At 41.0% G+C, this 20,192-nt stretch overlaps 1 protein-coding gene across 6 annotated transcripts in view; it reads left to right on the top strand.

The window, feature by feature from the left end:
* PAG1 (phosphoprotein membrane anchor with glycosphingolipid microdomains 1) overlaps positions 1-11,124 on the top strand; it is a 117,158-nt gene extending 106,034 nt beyond the window's left edge. For all 6 annotated transcript variants that reach the window (XM_049823188.1, XM_049823182.1, XM_049823156.1 and 3 more), the window contains one exon: positions 1,634-11,124. In XM_049823188.1, the coding sequence (XP_049679145.1) occupies positions 1,634-1,984 (351 nt within the window). In that variant the 3' untranslated portion in view covers positions 1,985-11,124. The remainder of the gene's footprint in view (positions 1-1,633) is intronic.
* The last annotated feature ends 9,068 nt before the right edge of the window (positions 11,125-20,192 follow it).

Genomic DNA, 20,192 nt, shown 5'->3' with positions numbered 1-20,192 from the left:
TTTGAAGCTCTGGGAAATAAACAGAAGCACAATAAAAGCACTGGAACATAAACTGTTCTTTAAAATGTCTATTAGTCAAATAAATTGAGGAGATTGAAACAAAGACAGAAAAGTTAAACGGAAATAAGGTTGCTTGTGATCGTCTCCAATACACCCGTGCAGTTTATAAATACATTCTCCAGACATAAAAGTAAACATAAACTTGGCAATGACCTGAGTGAGCTAATGCTTTCTGCTGGGAGAAGCGCTCCCACACATTAGTGAATAAATTGACCCTTAGACTGGGTTCATGTAATTTAATGTTGAAAAGGGTTGAAGTATGGATGAGCAGAAAAGCCATTTTTTGTTTGGTTGGCTGAAATCAGTAAAAACTAAGAAGTATGGCCACCTGCAGTTGGATGTCTCTCTTTACCAAAAATAACCAAAAAAAAACCCAACAAAAAAAACCAGAATTAACAGAAGCGATCTGGTTCATCTGCATCAGTCAGTGTTGCTTAATGGTAATGGACATTTTCGTGCCAATCCACTATTATAATTGGATTGATACAAGTCCAGAGTGGCCTTGCATACTTGGGAAAGGCTTTAAATGTAACAGGAGAGCTATGCTGCAATTGCGCTATTAGGTACCAGAGGAGCAGCGCAGGGAATTTCAGCCGTCTGCCCTGTGCAAGGGGTAGTATCCACTTGGACTGGGAGAGGGAGTCAAGCGGCTCCCTGTGCTTGGCACCAGCCCCGCGAGCCCTGAGCAGAGGGACATGTGTGGATGTAGGCTTCTCCTTCACCTCTTCATTAAGGGCTACCTTCATGCACTTGTTCAAGCATACCACCTCCTCAGAGACAATTTTTAGAGCTAGGATTGAGACTCCAGCTCCCTCTCTTGTGTTTGTAGTAGCTGAGAGGTTTCAGTCTCTAGTCTTACGTTCTGATACTCAGTGACTGAGATGCAGCTCCTCTTTGTAGGCAGAGTTTAGTCAACAGAACAGACCTTGCATATCAAGATCGGCACTATTTGCTGTTTTCTAGTGTGGGTAATTTATCTCCTGATTAATGTTCTCTTCACATGGCTTGGTGCCTCCTTGGTTCTGCCTACAAACACAATAAATAACTGCTCTCCTATTGGGGTGTCTCTAAAAGCAGAAAAGTAGCTGCTACCATTAAAAAGAATAATAATTTTTAAAACCCCAAGGATCAGACAGCATTATTCTTCTACATTACAGCAGCTAAACCTGATGCTTTTGACCTTTGATGCCTGGCTCACCATCGAGCCCAAGCTGGCTCCAGGACCATAGCAAAACTTGCAAGAGCTCCTGCTCACAAAGCCATTCCCTTTTGTCCTGGGTCTAATTTGCCTGCTGGGGATTTCTCTTCAAAGAATTTTACATTTATAAACTTTTATAAAGCATGCTTTTTTGAAAGAAAATCAATATATAAATGCATGCCAGAAAAGAAAGGTTTTGTAATCAATATTTTTTTTTTTTTTTTTTTTTTTTTTTTTTTGTAAGAAAGGATCTGTTTTTATTAGAAGATGCTGTCTTTTCTTAAGTAACCGACATCCTGGTGGTGGAAGAGGTACAAACTGTCACACAAATTTTATGTCATGCTTAAATACTCATCAGGTGTCTCCTTTTCCTAGATCTCAGCCATGTACTCATCGGTGAGTAAGCCGGGACAGTCCATCAAGGCACTGGATTCTCCTTATACCTGTATTCAAGAAATTGCATCTCAGAGGTCCCCGTCTATTTGCAGTGGCCTCTATGCAAGTGTGAAGGACTTTGAAAACACCCTAAATACTACCACTGTGCCTCAGTCAGCGGACAGACCAAACGGGGAGCTGGAGCCTGACTATGAAGCTATCCAGTCAGTGAGCCAAGAAGAAGACAGGACCTTGTCTGTGCCTAACACAAACCACACTGCTCTTTCAGGAGAGAATGACTATGAGAGCATAGGGGACTTGCAGCACCACAGAGATCTCACCAGACTTTAACTACTCCGGCAGGCAGATTTCTCCACTGGTATTTTCCAAGGATCATGTGAAACACAGAGAGGGGAGTGCTTCTCCTTTTGAGAGCTAAGTAGAGAACAAAAGTTGTGAAGAAGCGGCATACGTTTCAGCCAGGGTGTGATACCTGCTAGGTTATTCTGGGTGGTGGATGGAGGCTCATGGGAAAGGGTATGTCAGGTCAGAATGACGACCAGGACAATGTAAAGACTTCTTTATTGTTAGCTCCAAGACGACCAGAATTTGGGAAGGAGTGCTATGCTTGTTGTCCCGATAGGATTACATACCAAAAAGACTGCCTTTACACAAAGCTAGCTTTTCATTTTAAGAGATTATTTTATGTCATTTGCTTCAAAGTGTTTTTCAAGCATCATTTTTCATTCAAGTTTGGGCATCCACAATGTTGAGCAAATCATGGATCATTGTACCTCAACTCAGACTTACTTTGCAGGGCTAGGGAAGGCATGCTCACTTCTGTGTCTTTTGGGGAGCTCTGTCCACATTCATTGCAACTAAAGTGCAAACAACAGCACTTCACAAGGGACCTACTCAAATGTACTTGAATTAATTCTGTCAGCTTTTTTTTTTTAATGTCAAGGGCTGTAGAATGTGAATTGTAATATTTGAGATGTGTACTGGTATTTGTAGGTTTTTTGTTTGATTATTTGTGAAATACGCTTTAACATGGGAAGTGACACCCTTAGCGTTCTTGCTCTGTTCCCCTCACATGCACACATATACCTACACATACACACACCAGACAATTGTCATGTTGCAAAAAGTTGTGCAAATGAATGCATTGGCATAATGTTTAGCCTAACCTTAATAGTGTTGAGTCATTTTTTTAAGAACTTTGCCCTTTTTTAAGATTAAAATATTGTAATATGTTTGTCTAGTTTATTGTATAGGGAAATTTACGTACTGTGTTGAGTGGATAATATTTTTTATTTTTACAACATATTTTTCATCTTCAAAGTTTTTGTAGATTAACTTACTGTTTTATGTAACAGGAGGAATCCCATTCTTTGGGCTTTCTTTGATTTTCTTTTACATTTTTTTCCTATTTCAGAAGTATATAAATGAACAATTGCTTTTTTCTTTTTTGTCTTCTTGAGCAGGGGTGTTGAACATGCCTTGCTGTTTTTAAGCTCAAAATAATGGCGTCTATATAAAAGAACACTGCCAAAGGGCAAAAAAAGAGGCAGAAAAGACAGTGGGATTTAGCCTGTGATAGCCACTGGTCCTCCTTGTTCCTCGGCTGAAAGGAGCAGGAGGGCAACCAAGAACTTCTTGGGGCTCTGACAAGCAGTTTGAATGCCACTGGCTTTTCAAAGATAGCAAGTTATTCTCTTACGATTAAAAACAAAGTACAGTGCTTGGATGAAATAAGTAGGTACTGGGTTGATGCTTTTGTTTTCTACAAGAATAGTACAATGAATAGTACGGTAGTGCAAGAATAGTCCAACAGTACTGACATTCTGTGATATGCATCTGTACACAGTTATGTGTATGCATGTGCATACAGCCCCCTGTATATAAGCATACACATGGAATTTGGACACAAGTATAAAATATAGTCCAAACTTGCTAACATTCAAATACATTAAGTTATGAAATATCTAGCATGTGCTTGAAGAATAGTTTATTTTTAATTCAAAATAAACAGCACACAAACTGAGGTTGGCTTATTCCATAGTAGCCAAAACAGGTTTAGTTTCAGCTCAGTTTGAACTGGGTTTTGATGTACCAGATGAAGTCCGTCTCAGATCACTGGCCAGCACTCAATATTACCTGGTACTATAAAAAGCAAACACAGATCTGGTTACCCACATTTATTAGAAATAACTTCATAGGTGAAAGAAGTATACTGATTTTTGGGCTTCTCCTGTAAGTAGTACAGCTCTGAGGAGCAGTGCAAGTGCTCAGTCAAACTCTGCCTGCAGGGTGATTCAAACTTCATGGATCCTGACCTCATGCAACAGTGCAGCACACTTGATCTATGACTCTCTTCCTTTGAGGAGAAGCAGTTCAGACCAGTTTGCATCCATCTTGGTCTTGACCATGCTGCCATGCTTCCACAGCTGCACCAAACCCTTTGCTTCCACTTCATTGCAGTGCTTTTTAAAGCTAACTTGTGTCTTCCTTTCTGGAGTTTTTCCCTCAAAAAAAGTTTCTGTTCCCTTGAATGTGAATTCATGAAGTTCATCTTTGACTGTTCTCTCCTTCTACTTCACACCATTTAAGGCCAAAGATAAGACGCACCGTGTTTCAGAAGATCTGTTGTGCTAAGTCTGGAGAATTTCTGAAGTCTTTAACTATGTGTTTGCTGTCTGTTCCTTGCTCAGGGGTACAGGTTTATATATATAGTCCTCACTTTGACTCCTGCAACTTAGTGGCAGGCATACCTCAACTCCTGAAATTCCCAAATACATCTCAAGATGTAGTTATCCCTTAAGGATTGTCTTACTCGTTACATGGATGACTGCTTGTGGGGAAACAGTAGCAACATGAGGTTTGTCAGGTTCACCGGATTCAATATCAAGACCAATTTAAAGGTATGAGATAATGCAAGTTAACAATAGCAAAGAATAACACTGAACTCTTGATTGTAAAATTTTAAGGTGCAAAAGAAGAAATCAAACATCACTCTGGAAGTGCCCCCATCAGGAATCAGCAACTCAAAGGAAGGAGGGCTTCCTGGTCACTCTTTGCAGTCTTCCAGAGCAGGATTAAGAGTGTTGGTTTGGAGGAAGGGATGTGAGATTTGGCTCCTTCCTTCCTTTCTTTCCCCTGTTCTGACAGCTGCTCCTTGAGACACCCAGACTTCCCTTTTCCACAGTGAAATCCCTCCCCCTTTCTTTTTTTTTTTTTTTTTTTTTTTTTTTACTATTTCTAACCTGCCTCATACAGCCTTGCACTTGGAGCTGGTACTATGTCTGCAGTCCTGTGGTGCTGGCACATCCCTTCCCGTTTAAATGATTCTCAGGGTGGTCACAACCTTTTCATCATCCACCAGACCCTCAGCGAGGTGGGGAAGGAGGTCAGATTTTGGATTGCTGCTTGTGGGATGTGTACTTGCCCTTAGCCGTTGAGACCCCTGCACATTGGATTCTTGAGAGCTGCAAAAACAAATTACCTTCCTGAACAAGGACGCACAGGGGAGTCTGTAACTCCCCTACAATTTCCATTATATAGTCTAATGCTAAGGCAAAATATTTTAGAATTCAGTCCAAGGTTCTTAAGTGAATAATTACATCTCTTGACAAAGCATCAAGCTTCTGTTTTAGTTCCCTCTTCCCAGAAGTAAGATCTGTTCTTTTACAGCTGTTGCCAATGCTTTCTTTTCACTAATACATTGGATGGAAAGATTTTTCCAACAGTAATCTCCAAATAGATTAATCTGACTGTAAAGAAGAGGGAGTCTCTTCTGCTTGTCTCTTCATTGCTATTTTTTCCCGTCTCACCACATCCCTAAAAAAAATATCAACATCCAAAATGAAGTATTTGTTACCTGGCAATCTTTTCTGGAGAAGCTTCACAGTTTATTTCTTTGCCTCTGTTTTTTGGCAGAACTATATATAATAAGATCTCACATCACATTGCTACAGTAAGGCCAAGACAAGCTGTAATGTGTGTATAACTGCACTAGTGAAAAGGTCTTTTCTGATTTCCTTGTGGGAACTGGTAGAAATAGGAAATGGAGTTTGGATGTCTCTTCATGAACCTGTGTCTCCTGTGGGAGTTGTTCTCACCATACACCTAAACCAGTTCTCACCACATACCCAAATGAGTGCTAACCCCATACATAAACCAGTGATCTCTTTCTACCATGATGAGCGCAGAATTGCTTTCTCAGTCACAGAGAAAAATAGATTCTTTACAGGTATCTGTAGCGCAGGCATGTACCTAATTACCATGGTTAGATCAGTTATAGTGCCTTTTTTACTAAGTAGCTAGTATTTCCATACTCTTTTTCATACTGTGTTTGTTTTATTCAAAAGTACAAAGGGACAACCCCAACATTTACTTTTCTAAGTTGGAAACGGCTTTATAGAGACACATTAAAAGTATTGGACCTTAATTAGCCCAACGATAGCAATAGTCTCCCACAAACATCCTCCAAAAAGCCCAGTAATGTAGCTACGATGACTAAGCTTTGCAATAAGAATTATCAGTCTTCTTTTGAAGAACCTAAGTTTTTCAACAGTGAGCATTCAGGGAGGTAGGTGGTGGTCTTTGTTCACATTAACTGTGAACAATTTAGTTGCTTCAGTCTTTCTATTAATATCAATTGCAAGCTTGCTTACATGTAGCAGGATCCATGGAGTGAAGAATGAATAGGTGTGGGGATTCATACTCATGAGCCACCCAGAGCTGGACCATCCCTGCAGTAGCAACTGGCTGAGGACCAGCTACCTTGTTCTCTAAGCCCTTGTCTATCGTGCCTTCAGGGAATCCATCCTGCAGGGATTCTTCTGGGCTGCGTGCTTCTCCATGACTCCCTGATCAGCTCCTGTCCACTGTCTCGACCACAATTCTGTATACGCGGTGCTCTCTGTTCAACCTTTCAATGGTGCTTTTATAAGATGCTGGATAAATGGTTTCAATGTGCTTTCTGAAAGCTGACGTGTAAAGCTGTGACACGGAGTGCTCTCTCTAGTATTGTCTACTTCCCAGAACGTAGCGTTAACTGTCTGACTACAAAAGGCTGACAGTGCTGCCCTGTCTCTTGTTCATCCCCCACACAACCAGAATGGAGTCATCATGTGAACAAGCCTAGGCTGGGCCGCAGGTGTTCAAAGCAGCGATTCAGGCCAAGTGCCTTGGCTTGAAAGCAGCTAGGCATGAGTCTTATCTGTACAGTGTGGGATTGGAAACATCACAGAGCCCAGCTGAAGGACTTTTTTCTGTCTCCTATTGTGCGCATACATTTGTTTGCAATATGACTGTAAGAAATCTGTTTCTGCAACAAACATTTTAATTTGGGCCACACTCCAGTGGGGGACTTTTGCTGTTATGCAAATTACCAGTTATTTCAGATGAGTGTTATTTATTTAGGTTGGAACATGCTTGAATAAGGCTGTTATGTGCCTCACAAGCAACTTGGTGTGTGTAGTCTACTGCAAAACAGGAGAACGCAGAAAGATCCTCAGCCTGTCAGATGCTCCTGTGGTGGTGTGCTGAAGACTTTCAAGGGCAGGGCTCTTTCTGGAAGCAGGGAGCATAATTGCTATTAATATGATTTCATACCCTGGTGCTGAAGTTGATTTGTAGCATCTCTTTTGGGATGATCATGGCGGAATATATTGCCAGAGAAGATCTCAGTCTCAAAAAAAAAAAAAAAAAAAATCCCCCCAAAATTATTTTTATATCTCTTGCTAGCTAGCAACATGTGGTAAGGATTATGCTAAAGATAAATGCTATGGATGGAACGTCACAGAGATAAAAACACAGGGTTCCCTTTCTTCAAGGAGAGAGAACCCCTTGGTTGGGTCAGTATGAAAGATCCCAGGCTTACAAAAAGTATTAAACAACAAAAGTGTTAAACAAATTAATTGCCTATGTGGTAATTTTCCAGGAGTGCATTAGGGTATCACATATACTAGACACTGTTCTTTTCCTGTGGACAACAGAAAGATGAAAGCTTATTTGTAATACAAGGTTCCCATTGATTAATTGATAAAACTTACTTTACATGTAAGCCAAAGGTCAGCAAGAGCATCTACAGAATGTAGATGTATTTAAGCTAACGCTAAATGCTCCAGCTCAGGTGTTGCAAGCAGAATCACTACAACAATTTAATGCTCTGCTTGGTCTGACCTGCTCACACAGCTAACTCCGGCACTCCAATTTCCATAGCAAATGCATGGGTTATCTTTGTATAACATACCCATTGGCTTGTGCCCAGTCTACAGATAACATAAAACTTACAGTTCTGTTTTTTCAAGCTGTGAGGTTCTGTTTCTGGAGGTCTTCAGTTTGAAACTGGCAAGAAGGACAGTCACTACAAACATGATAGGAAAGTGCCTAAGAATAAAGATGTTTCGGTAAGGGTAAAGATGCTCACTGTTAACTGCACAGCAACTTGTTTACTGTACGTGGTACTCTCTTGCCATACACATTCCTAAATACTGGCTTTCATTTGTGATGATCATTTATTGTTATAATAGCACAGTTTGACAAGGTTTCCATCTCTGAAAATTCATTGTCTAATTTTAACTAGCATATGTTTGTTCCAGAAAATATAAAATGAGATTCTTTGTTCAGTTTAGAGGGCAGCTATTTTATTTCTTATAGTTTATGATAATGCAACAATCTGCTTAGATGATTTACAAAGTATGTAAGTACCACTTGACTTCAAAATGCTTCATTTGAGATTTCAGAATGCCTCCTGTTCACTACAAGACAATGTTACCAGCTCTTGTCATTTTAATCTTGTAATATTGGGGAGGGGGTTTTAAACCTTACAAATCTTATTATTTAAAAAAAAAAAAGACAACATTGCTGATGTTTTTACTTCCTAATGTCTACGAAGAGACTCATATTTCAACTTTGAGCATAAGTTTTGGTGGATTTGGACTACCCTCTTACTTATGGAACTGCTCCTCCCCACCACATTCAGTTGTCACCATCTGAGTATCTCTTCTGTCCCTGATGAAATATGGCAACTGTCCAGAGGGCACAGAAACTGCATCACATAACACTTCTGAATGGGACCTTCTGAATGTGCCTGTGAGATTTAGGAGCCTGGACTTAAGTAAGTAAGTCAGGTGTTTTGGAGAAATCACATCCTGCCTTGCAGACTTCTGTGGAGGTCTTTCTTTCAAGGCAAGAAGTTCTGTAGCTTGCAAGCACTCAACTGACACGGAAAGATGTATGTAAGAGGTGGACTGGTACAATGTTTAACACCTAAGAGCACAAGAACCTTCTTTCTCACATGTCTGAGGGTAGTGGAATTCAGTCTTTGTCTCTGAGGCTATTTGAGAACAGTCACGTAACCAGTCTTCTTGGAATATGCTACCAGCAGACAAGCCTTTGAATGAGCATCTGGATTGCTCTGGTGGCTCCTGAATTTCTACACGTACCACCTTCATCATTTCCAGCAGGGCCTGTCTCTACTCTGTGGCAATGCCTCCTTAGGAATGGCCCTTTGCTTCACAGTCCTGACCCCTTTAACTTAAGAAAGGGGGATATGAGCTGATTGTCCTCAGTCTGACTTGTCTTTTTGGATGAAAGTGTACTAAGACCCTACCTGCAAACCCAGAAAAGAGCATTTGCTGTCAGGGCAAGACAGGTATAGCCTACTGCAGCAGCTAGGAAGAGAGAGGTAAAAGGACCAATAGCTAAGTTTCATTTGCACTTTGCGCATGTCACAGACTACCTGTTTAGAAGATTTTTACAGTAGAAGAGGTTACAGTTAAGGGACAAGTTGCCAAGAATCTCACAGGAGATGGAGGGAATTGTTTTTTCTTCTCAGTATTCCCTATACCCAAAGAGGCAGGGGCAAGTCCTTTCTGCCCCACCATGACGCAGTTTGCTGATCTTTTATCAAGCCTCCATATCAACAGAAATGAAATTAATAAATAAATTCTAAATACGTGGTTTTGTTCTGTCATAAACCCAAAATGGACAAATGTAGATGCGCTAATGTAAGCACCGCGTGCAGATCTGGACTTGCACACATAGTTTTTAGCGCACACACCCCCCAAACCCTAACTGGATTACTTTATTTAAATAGAATTATCTGCATGAGACAAGGGTGCAGGATTGGACCCTAAGACAGAGCTTAGAAGAAGTTTGGCTTGGTGCTAGCTATGTTTTGTTTGTATATTCAGTGAAATATATTTTCTTTCTTTTATATTAGTGAATTGATATGACTTCCACAGGAACAACAAAAAATAGTCTGGTATATGGATAATCATCTCTAATAGCTATGACTGAAATCATGCCTCAGTAGGAGTCACTTTAAATTGGGTGCTATAGGAACTTCAGCATAAAATTGCTTTATATATGGAACATTGCATACTTAGAACATAGTGGATAAATATTTGTAATACAGACACTTTCATTTATTTTATACATTGTTTTATAATGGAAAAAATATTTACTACTGGGATGGTTTTCTAGCAGTGTTCTCTCACATAATGTTCTAGCAACAAACTGTGTTTCTGGACAACCATTTGATTCTCTGGTCACTGACACTGAACTGTGAAACATCCTCAAACCAGTATGAGCTTCTGAAAAGAGAGGATTAGAACTGTTTCTGGCTATCTTAGTGTGGATACAGTTAAATATACTGTGTAGTTCTGATCTGTAGGCAGTGAGAGCAGTTCAAAGAAATTACTGTCCTATATAAACCTGGAGTCAGTGCATGCAGGCTTCCGAGATGGCACTAGCTGGGGTTTGTTTGCTACATGATGGGTTATTTGGCTTGCTACCTGCTTGAAATCAATATAGTTTTATTAACACCACTGCAGACACTGAAATACTGTAGTTTTACAGAATGTATGTTCCATAAATTATAGCTTGACTGTAATTGCAAGGCTTATCCTACTGTTAGTGCAGTTCAGATCCAACACTGTTGCATTTTGTAAATTGATAAATGCCATGAAATTCCTCTCAATATTTTGTAGTAGTATACACAAGTTGATGTAATTTAGTCATACCATTATTCCAAGAATCTTCATCAGATATTTCTAGCCAATTCAGCTTTTGGCTGCTGAAAGCACAGTAGGTAATTATGGTTATTTACTGTAAATGTAGACAAGTCTTATGTAAATATTCCAGGGGAAAAAAGCTACATAAACATATGAGGCAGTTATCTAAAAGTAAGAACATAGGTCAAGGATATAAAATACAGGTTTTATTTATGTACAGTAGTATCCTGATATTGTTTATATGCAGAAAAAAATCTTAAGATTCTGTACTGTATTCTCTGAAAGCTTTTAAAAAAGGCTCTGCCATTTTCTCTGGTTATATAATTGCAAATAACTTTTGAATTCATTGGAAATCCATGTAAATGATGTCAAATGGGGAACATGTTACATTGCAATGAAATTAGTTTAATTCAAAAATCCTGGCAAAATTCATTGGATTGAAATCTATATATAAATTCAATAGCCAGACAGAATAAAACACAATAAATAAGCTTTGTTGTTTGGTTTGGTTTGGGTTTTTTAACCTGTGCCTCTTTTTGTTGTTTTCTTAACAAATATTTTATTCAGTCCTTGTAGTCACTTCCTCCTACAAGTCCTAAAATCTGCATTATTTGATAGAATTTTACTTGTTCTGGGCATTTTCTGCTGATTTCATTATCTGACAAGAACTATTAAGTCTTCTTTGTGTTATATAGCACCTTACTCCTCCCAAAGCCACAATCCTGTCAAGATTCAAGCATGCACACAACAGCACCAATTTTAAGTTGTCTCTAGACTAAAGCAGGAACTCCCATGAATATAGTGGCACTATGCTCTTTAATGCAGATAAGAATATTGGATTTGAGCCTTTGAAAGTTGTGCAGCTTTCAGCATTTTTTAAAGGGCTGCAATTACTGGCCTTATGGATTATCTCCTGAAATTGCTATGGCATTCAATTCCTTTTTCTTTGCTAAAGATGCTCTCTAGGTAATGTTCCCCAGCCATTTGCTGCACTGCTCTGTCAATGGCAAGACTCTACTTTGTGTAGAAAAACTTTGAGAACATCCTGAAGCATTTCAGAGGCAGCTGAGTTAGGACCACAGCTGAATATGTAACAGATTCTGCATGTAGGTCTAACACAAGGAAATGTCATCTTTGAAGCATGCCACTGGAGTAAGGCTTCTTTGTACATTAGAGCATGAGGCTGAAATGGTACCTAGCTGCTGGGACCCGCATTCTCCATGAGTGGCGCCTTTCTCCTCATTAATTACAGATAAGAGAAGAGCAGCTTTACCCATTTAATACTAAGTAGTTACTGATTAACAGGGTCCTGGAAAATTCACAGTGCAGCCACAGATTAGTCATGCTGAGCTGGGAGGCTGAAAAATTTAGAGTGGTGCAGGCAAATAGTATCTGTTCACTGTCAAGGTGATGGCTCTTTAATGGTTAATCTGGGTAAGTATATTTTAATACTTAAAGAGATAAGGTTATAGGCCAAATAGGGGACTTGTAAAAATATAGAAAATGTCACTGAAAAATCATTCAGGATCTGGTAGTTTAAAAGAAGATTGCTTTTTACTGAACATTTCATGGACTAAGAAACTGCAAAATATGTAATTAGATATATAGATTTTTTATTAAGTAACTGCTGAATATTACCCAATACAGGCTGTTCTGAAAATGCATGCATTATTATTATTATTATTATTATCAAGAGAACTGTATCACAAATACTAATTTTTTTTTCATTCTTCATTCCAAACAGTTGCTATCAGCCATGAAATAGTTCTATTATAATGGCTAGCTTCAGTTTGAGGCCAACCACTCAGAACTATGAATGTGACTGGTTGAAATATTGAACAATTTGCCCAGATTCTGGCTAATCATGTAGCTGCATGCACGCACTTGGGAATAGAAAGTATGAGCATCTTTGTTCTCCACTGATCTTTGACATCACTTAAAAGTAAAGCTTTAACCTAACAGGAGCTTGGTATGCAATCAGGAGTATACTGCAGTGACACCTGGTGTTTAAAATAGAATTATTCCCTCTGAAGTGTGACTGTCAATTTACTTTTAATTGGGTACATATTCACTCAAAGGCTCACAGTTCACCCTGTGTTCATGGAGCATAGCATTATGTTGAACTAGAAAGCATTGGAGCTAAAGAGTGGCTTGACATTACTTGGTAGAAAATGTATCTGACAGATTTGTTTCAAAAGCCCAAAATTGCAGTGACATGATCTTTCATGAATGGTTGTTCTTCCTAGCACTCTAGCTGACGTGATACTTTATCACTGCTTCTCAGTTGGTTATTACACAAATGAGATTGACCCTTCATATAACTCACACAACTGGAATTTCCGTGCAGCCTTTGTGGAAGGACTGGTAGGCAAGAACAGAGAACTGCCAGTTCAGGCAGAAACCAGGGATCTCATGTGTGTCGTGGTGCTAGCAAGCATATTAGAGCTACAATCGATACTTCTGAAATAGTCCTCGCTAAAGAGTTTATTGGCCAAAGTAGTCAAGATCTGCATATTTACAGATGTGACTGAAATGGAATGTAAATCCCATCATCGGTTAACGTAATTAAGGATTACAAGGCTAATATAAGATAATAATAACAAAGATCATTATTATTAAGGATTACAGTTTACCACAAGATGAAGAAAAATTAAGGAAGATCTGGTAGCAATCTGTATATTTAGACTGCTGGACAATTTCTATTATGTAAAAGTTTTTTTGTGACCTGCTCTGAGAAGTACATACATGCTCCACATTTATGTAGTTAATCTTGGAATTCTGGCAAGAACAAAACTCTAAGGCTATCATTGTGGTTTTCCTTTGTCCCATAAAATTCTGTAAGGGTTTGGCTGAGCTACAAAAGCCAGATTATCCTAAAAGTCCTTGTTTTCCTTCTTTAATTTTTCTGGGAAATGATGGGAGCCTGCAAAAAAAACCCCAAATCCTGAACCTGAGCTTTCTAACGCTGCACTTGTGCCTCAAGCCAAATGGCAGAGAGCCAAACCTTGTCCAGCAGATACTCAAAGGCTAGCACTCAAACTAGCATTCAGAGGTCTTCTTCCTTTCTCCCCTGCAGCTTCTTTTCAGCAGCAAAGTACAAAGAAAAAAGATCTGGGCAAAATGAAGTCTGGATGGGATCTGAAGGGAGCAAACAGCTGCTGCTCCATGTAATGTAATGAGTCTTGTAACCCAGCAGCAGAACCAGCATTGTGCTGTTTCTGGGTTAGAGGGCTGAGGCTGTCACAGGCTGAAGAAGAAAGTTATCAGTAGCTTGTCTTTAAAATATCTAGGAATTGATACAAAAAATGCCTGTATTAAAAATTAAGTCACAAAATCAAGCACTCAGAACATGAGGAAATGCTAGATTGCCAGTTGTTAGATAAGCTCAGTTCTTTCCACAGTGCACTCACAGAATGGTTGAGGTAGGAAGGGACCTCTGGAGGTCATCTGGTCCAACCCCCCACTCAAGCAGGGACACCCAGAGCAGGCTGCCCAGGACTATGCCCAGACGGCTTTTGGATATCTCCAAGAATGGAGACTCCACAACCTCCCTGGGCAACCTGTGCCAGTGCTCAGTCACCCTCACAGTGAAAAAGCATTTCCTGATGTTCAGAGGGAACCTCCCGTGTTTCAGTTTGTGCCCATTGTCTCTGGTCCTGGCACTGGGCACCACTGAAAAGAGCCTGGCTGTGTCCTCTTTGTACCTCCCTTCAGGTACTTATGGACATCAAGAAGATCCCCCCTGAGCCTTCTCTTCTCCAGGCTGAACAGTCCCAGCTCTCTCAACCTCCCTGACAGGAAAGATGCTACAGTGCATTCATCATCTTTGTAGCCCTTCACTGGATGCTCGCAGTATGTCCATGTCTCTCCTGTACTGGGGATCCCAGAACTGGCCCCAGCACTGCAGGTCTGGCCTCAACAGTGCTGAGTGGAGGGGCAGGATCACCTCCTTCCGCCTGCTGGCAATACTTTGTCCAATGCAGCCCAGGCTACCATTCACCTTCTTTGCAACAAGTGCAAATTTCTGGCTCAAGTTCAACTTGTCCACCAGGACCCCCACACCTTTTCTGCAAAGCTGCTTTCCAGCTGGGCAGCTCCCAGCATGTACTGGTGCCTTGGGTTGTTCCTCCCCAGGTGCAGGACTTCGCATTTCCCTTTGTTGAACTTCATGAGGTTCCTGTTGGCTCCTTTCTCTAGCCTGTCGAGGTCCCTTTGGATGTCAGTATGACCGTCCAGTGTATCAGCCACTCCTCCCTGCTTTGTGTCACCTGCAAACTCCTCCCAATCACTTTCTTGTCTCACATGGGCCTGCTTCCACCTTCTATAGGCTTTCTTTTTGTGTTTGAGTTTTGCCAAGAGCTCCTTGTTCACCCATGCTGGCCTCCTGGCTTTTTTGCCTGACCTCCTGCTCCTTAGGATGGACCGTTCTTGACATTGGAGGAGGTGAGGCTTGTGTATCAATCAGCTTTCTTGGACCCCTCTTCTCTCCAGGGCCTTATCCCATTGGACTCTTTGAAGCAGAACCCATCCAACCACCTCATTCACCAAATAAGAAGATTCTTGTGGAAAAGTAGTATTGTGACCTTCTTTTCAATGACTTCATCTTTAATTGCTTGATCAGATGTGGTTTTTTTTCACCACAGAAACTGTCTAAGTGAGTTTTAAGCATATAGCAAGAAACTGTATGGAGTATGTGAAGGTATTTGTAAATCTGAGATTTCTTTCCCTCCACATTTTGAAGCCTAGGTAACACTTAAAGGTTTGGTACATGACTGAAAGGTGTTGATTGCCACATGCCTGTGACATGTGTGTAGGTGACACTATAAAGACTGCTAACTGGAAAGATAAGTTGACAAGGATCCTGTCCTTTGTAATTTGCAACTAAAATACTCATTGGGCAGATGAGTGCAAAGAGATGAGTGGGAAGAAAGGCCATTCTCCATTGTTCATTGTAATAGGATCCTTATGATACACTGGACAGTGGGATTATTTTTTTCCATGGCTTCCAAATCCCTGCTAGGTCCTCCTGGGTTCATCTACAGTGCTCTCCAATACATGTGATGTCTAGAGAGCCTCCTAGCTCAGACACAGCCTGCTTTTTCAGCCCACGTTAACAGAACATACATCTGGCTCTGGCACACAGTCTGACATCTTCTGAGCTGCCTCAGCACAGCTCCAGCCTTGGTCCCACAGGTCTAGCACCAAGCCGCAGCTAATGAGCCTCCTTGGAGCCAAGCAAGCCTGTGCAGAGGGAACTGGTATGTCTCTGCACCAGCACCGTGGTTTGGCCACAAACTAGGTAATTTCCACACATAAGGGAGATAATTGGGTGGTTTTATTTGTTTAATTATGTGTCTGCGTGTATGTCAAAGGGGAGGGGAGAAGACAGAGAATCACAGGTTTGATATCATGTAACTTCCCTTTTCAAAGCTTTTCTTACATACTTTTCCACTTTGAATTGTCCGAGCAATGGCCTATAGTGAAAATTGTCAGAAAACTCAAGATAGCATGAAAATGGGGGAAGAGCCTCCCACTCTGAGAAAGATTTCTAGTTGTTTGTGATCAGTTCAATGTGGTTCACAGAAGACAGTTTGGAAGCAGAGAACTCTACCACTGAAAATGTGTGAGCTGGAGGCAATGCCATCATGAGGTGCTACAGCAACAGAAACACTATTCATGAAGAGAAGAAGGCCTGGGGATTATCCTGCACCTTTCAGCCACATGTATGACAAAACTAAAACCAACATGACTATCCTGCTGCCTGGGGTGGCTGTACAGGCATGTTCTTAATAAATTAAGTAATTTTAGGTTAACCTAAAAAATCTTCAAAATACAAATGATTCCTTTTTAGACCCGAGCCGAGCAACTTTCCATTTGCTTTAAAAAAAAACAAAAAACAACAACAACTTTAACATGTATCAAGGATACTTGTGAGGATATTATAGCCCTAGATGCTTAACACAACTTAAGAGTTAAGTGTCTGGGTCCCCCGTACCACTAACGGAGTTACGTGCCTTCAAAGGAGTCTCAAACACGCAATGTACTGAAAACAAACTGCTTGAGGTAGTCAGTGAGGAACACAGAGGACAATATTAAGGGTTTCCCAGACCCTTTCAGGGACCAACCTAAAATGGGCAGGTACTTCCTGGTAGCCATCTTTCACAGATACAAACCATTCCAGTTTGTTCCGACAGCTTGTGTCTTGAAGCCTGTGTGTTAGGTGAGACGACGACAACTACTATTTGTAGCATGAAAAAAAATTAGCCTGAAGAAATACTTAGAACATGTTCTCTTCTGGAGAAGTGCAAGTATGAACTCATTCAGAGACTAAGCAGCCATGACTGCATCCATATGGGGAGCACGCGTCCTTTCAGTTAAAAATGTCTCTACTTGTGCATCCTTGCCCTCTTGGCAAATCTGCGTAAATCCAATGCTTTAAAGCACATGTCATCTCCATTATAGTATATTGAGAAATGTAAAGTGCTATGGAACACTTTAGACTGCATTCAGAATTGATTAGAGGAGTGTTTGGACTCATTTGAGATGAAGATCTGGTCAGGCCAGGACATCCCTCACTGATTTCAGTGAAGTCCAGATTTCCCTCTAGTTGTTTCAGAACTAACAACAGAAACTGCTTATTGAAGGACTTGTCTCCAGTGATGTGTGTGCAATTTTCATACTTCAGGAAGAAGAAAGTTACAGCACTGAAAGCCAGGCAAGTCAAATAGTGCCATTTGAAGTGTAGTTAATTCACGAAGTTAATTCACCTGTTCCTCTGTAAAGGACATTTTCAACAGAGGAAAAAGAATGAGAATGCTAGCACATCACAAGGGGTTCTTGCTACTGCTACACTTACTCTTCATGGCCAGAGAGGACAGTTTGAGGTAGGTGAACGAACTACAGGAATTTTCTTCAGACAGACTTTGCCGTATTCTGATTGATTTATATTTATTTTTTAAGTACACATTCACTGAAGGGGACTGCTAACCTGAAAGCTCCTGTTCTTGGCTTGAGAGATCCAGTTTGGTAGAAAGCAGTCATGTTAGGCTTGGGGCTAGAGCCAAGGGATGACTTAGATGCCAAATATCACCCAAAATCCGGAATTGCAATCTAGACCCACTGCTGTTTAGCAGCTACTTGGTTAGCCCTAGAAATATGTGACCTCACTCCATGCTCCCCTGTATAACCTGCAAGTCCTCTGAGCGTTTGCTTGCACACCAACAGGGCCATCCCAGCAGCAATGTAATTCAAGTAATTATGTAGGTGCCATTGGGATCCAGAAACTAGACAGATCCTATTCTGAGGGCAGTGATCCAGCAGGCACGTGCTGAGCACACCTACTGCAACTCCATATCATGGAGTTCAGCATAAAAACAAACAGCCACAGGCACATTCAGAGAAGGTGGGACATTTTCTTGTTAAATGATAGGCGAGGCGATGTGCTCTATTCCCAGGCAAAAGCCTCCCAGGAGGCTTTAAAACCACCTTCCTGCCTCCAGAAGAGATCTTCAACTATTGTGTTACCTGACATAAGGGAATGCTTCACCTCTCCTGTTGAAACAGGGCCACGTTACTGCACCCAGCTTGTGGATTTGACACCAAAGGCCTAACCAGTAACTGCTGTTGTATGTTTGCCTTTCCTCACCATACTGAAAGTGTTCTGTCTTTCCCACACAGCTGAAAGCTCTTGGCATGGCTGGCTCTGAAATCCATCAGTGGTCTCCACAGGGTCCAGGACTTCAAATGCTTTTCTCAATGCACTCCTGAGGGTGCTGTGTACATTTTGTTATGTACATTTTGGGGCCCCCACATAGCTTTCCTCAGGCACTAGAAAGGTACCTTGACTGTTTAGTTCATGAACTGCACTCCATGTTGGGTCAGAAATAAAAAGCTTGCCGTTAAGCTGCCAATAATTCCCCAACGCATTTCTGTATCTGATGAACAGATTCTGTAGCAAAAGGATAAGAGAGGCAGTCTCCAGAGTCCATGGTCTTGGACCACTTTAGTGTATTTACTGTTTACACAACATACAACCACTTGTAATAACAGCCGCTAGTGAACAATTTCTGCTCCTGCCCATTTTATTGTGAGCAATATTTGTGCTGCAAGGGATGCACCCCTCACTCCACTGAGTATAAAAGAAAGCATGCATCCCAGAGACAATTTTGGACCAGCACAGCCATCCAGGGAGATTGCCAAGTCTTCTGTTCCTAACGGGAAGAAATGGGTACTGCAACGTACAAGAAACTCTATTGTTTGTGCCTGATGGGGTGAAAGAGCCAGGAGGGGAGGGAAAAGAACAGGAGACAGAACACGGTCAGGATTAATTTTTGGTTTTAAGATTCCAAAATTTCAGTCTTGGGTTCTGGCAGATATGCAGGGCAGCAAGCACCCTCCATACGGATGTCTCAGAGTTCTGGGAGGTTTTAAGTTCAAAACAGTGACTTCAGTATTCAATAGCCCTGGCAAGTGTTAAGAGGAAAGCTTTGGCATGTGTTAATGATCTCAAAAGGGGGGGGGGGGGGGGGGACGGGGACGGGGACGACTGCTGCCAAAAGCTCCCCATTTCAGTCTTAGTTTTTCTCACAAACTCAGTTTCTACTGCTGTTCATTAAAGCTGCTATTCCTACACCTGGAAAAGAAGAGAGACAAAGGACAAGGAGAGGATGAGGATCTTCATTTCGAAGAACTGTTCACCTCTTGCATTCCCACCCCTAGGTTTTTGCTGTACATTCTTAAGTGAAATAATTATTGACTATGCTTCCCAACTAGAGTTTGGTTTAGGCAGTAACAAAGGCTTTTTTGGCAATTGGGCTTAATCTAGACACTGAAAACAATGCTCAGTGTTTCTTAAAAACAAACAATGTCCTTACTGTTTGTTAAGGGTGGGGGTTTTTTTGTCCTCTGGTGCTATTTTGAGTTCTAGTATGTCTATTGTACACAGGCTGGAGCACTCACTCTGGTTGTTTACAACTATTTCCCTCATGTTGCCAGGCTTTTCTTCTACGAAGCATAATTTTGTAGGCAACATACAAAACAAGCCACAGTGTAAATAAACCAAATATGTGTGAAAAGTGTTGGCTCAACACCCCTCAAAATTGTCTCTAGCCCTAAAACTGTCATGAGAGCATGAAACACTCATGACAAGTCAAAAGCACAGTTAGGTACCTACTTGGATTCAATGTTAAAGGATTGTTTTATTTGTGCAAAGCTGGAATTGAAAAAATTACTCTAATTTCAGTGTCTTTAGGAAAGGCTCTGGTGGTTACCCAGATTTCACTCTGGCTCTGCTGAGCTCACTGTGGTCACAGCTGTTGTTGCCACCAACACAACTGAGACCACTGATTTCAGGGCTGGAGGAGACTTTTTAATTGCAGTAGCCAGAAACTGTTTTTGTGGGGCAGCCATGTCTGACTGGCCACATCTGGGAGCTAATAGGGGATAGAAGTGCTTTGTACCATTGTGCTTCCATGTTCTCCCCAAAAGGTCTAACTAGCTCACATGATACACACCTGGGAGTGCCTTATGGTCCTAAG

Source organism: Accipiter gentilis, chromosome 2 (assembly GCF_929443795.1).
Source record: "Accipiter gentilis chromosome 2, bAccGen1.1, whole genome shotgun sequence".
Taxonomy (NCBI): Eukaryota; Metazoa; Chordata; class Aves; order Accipitriformes; family Accipitridae; genus Astur; species Astur gentilis.
This window is presented reverse-complemented; position numbering and strand designations above follow the sequence as displayed.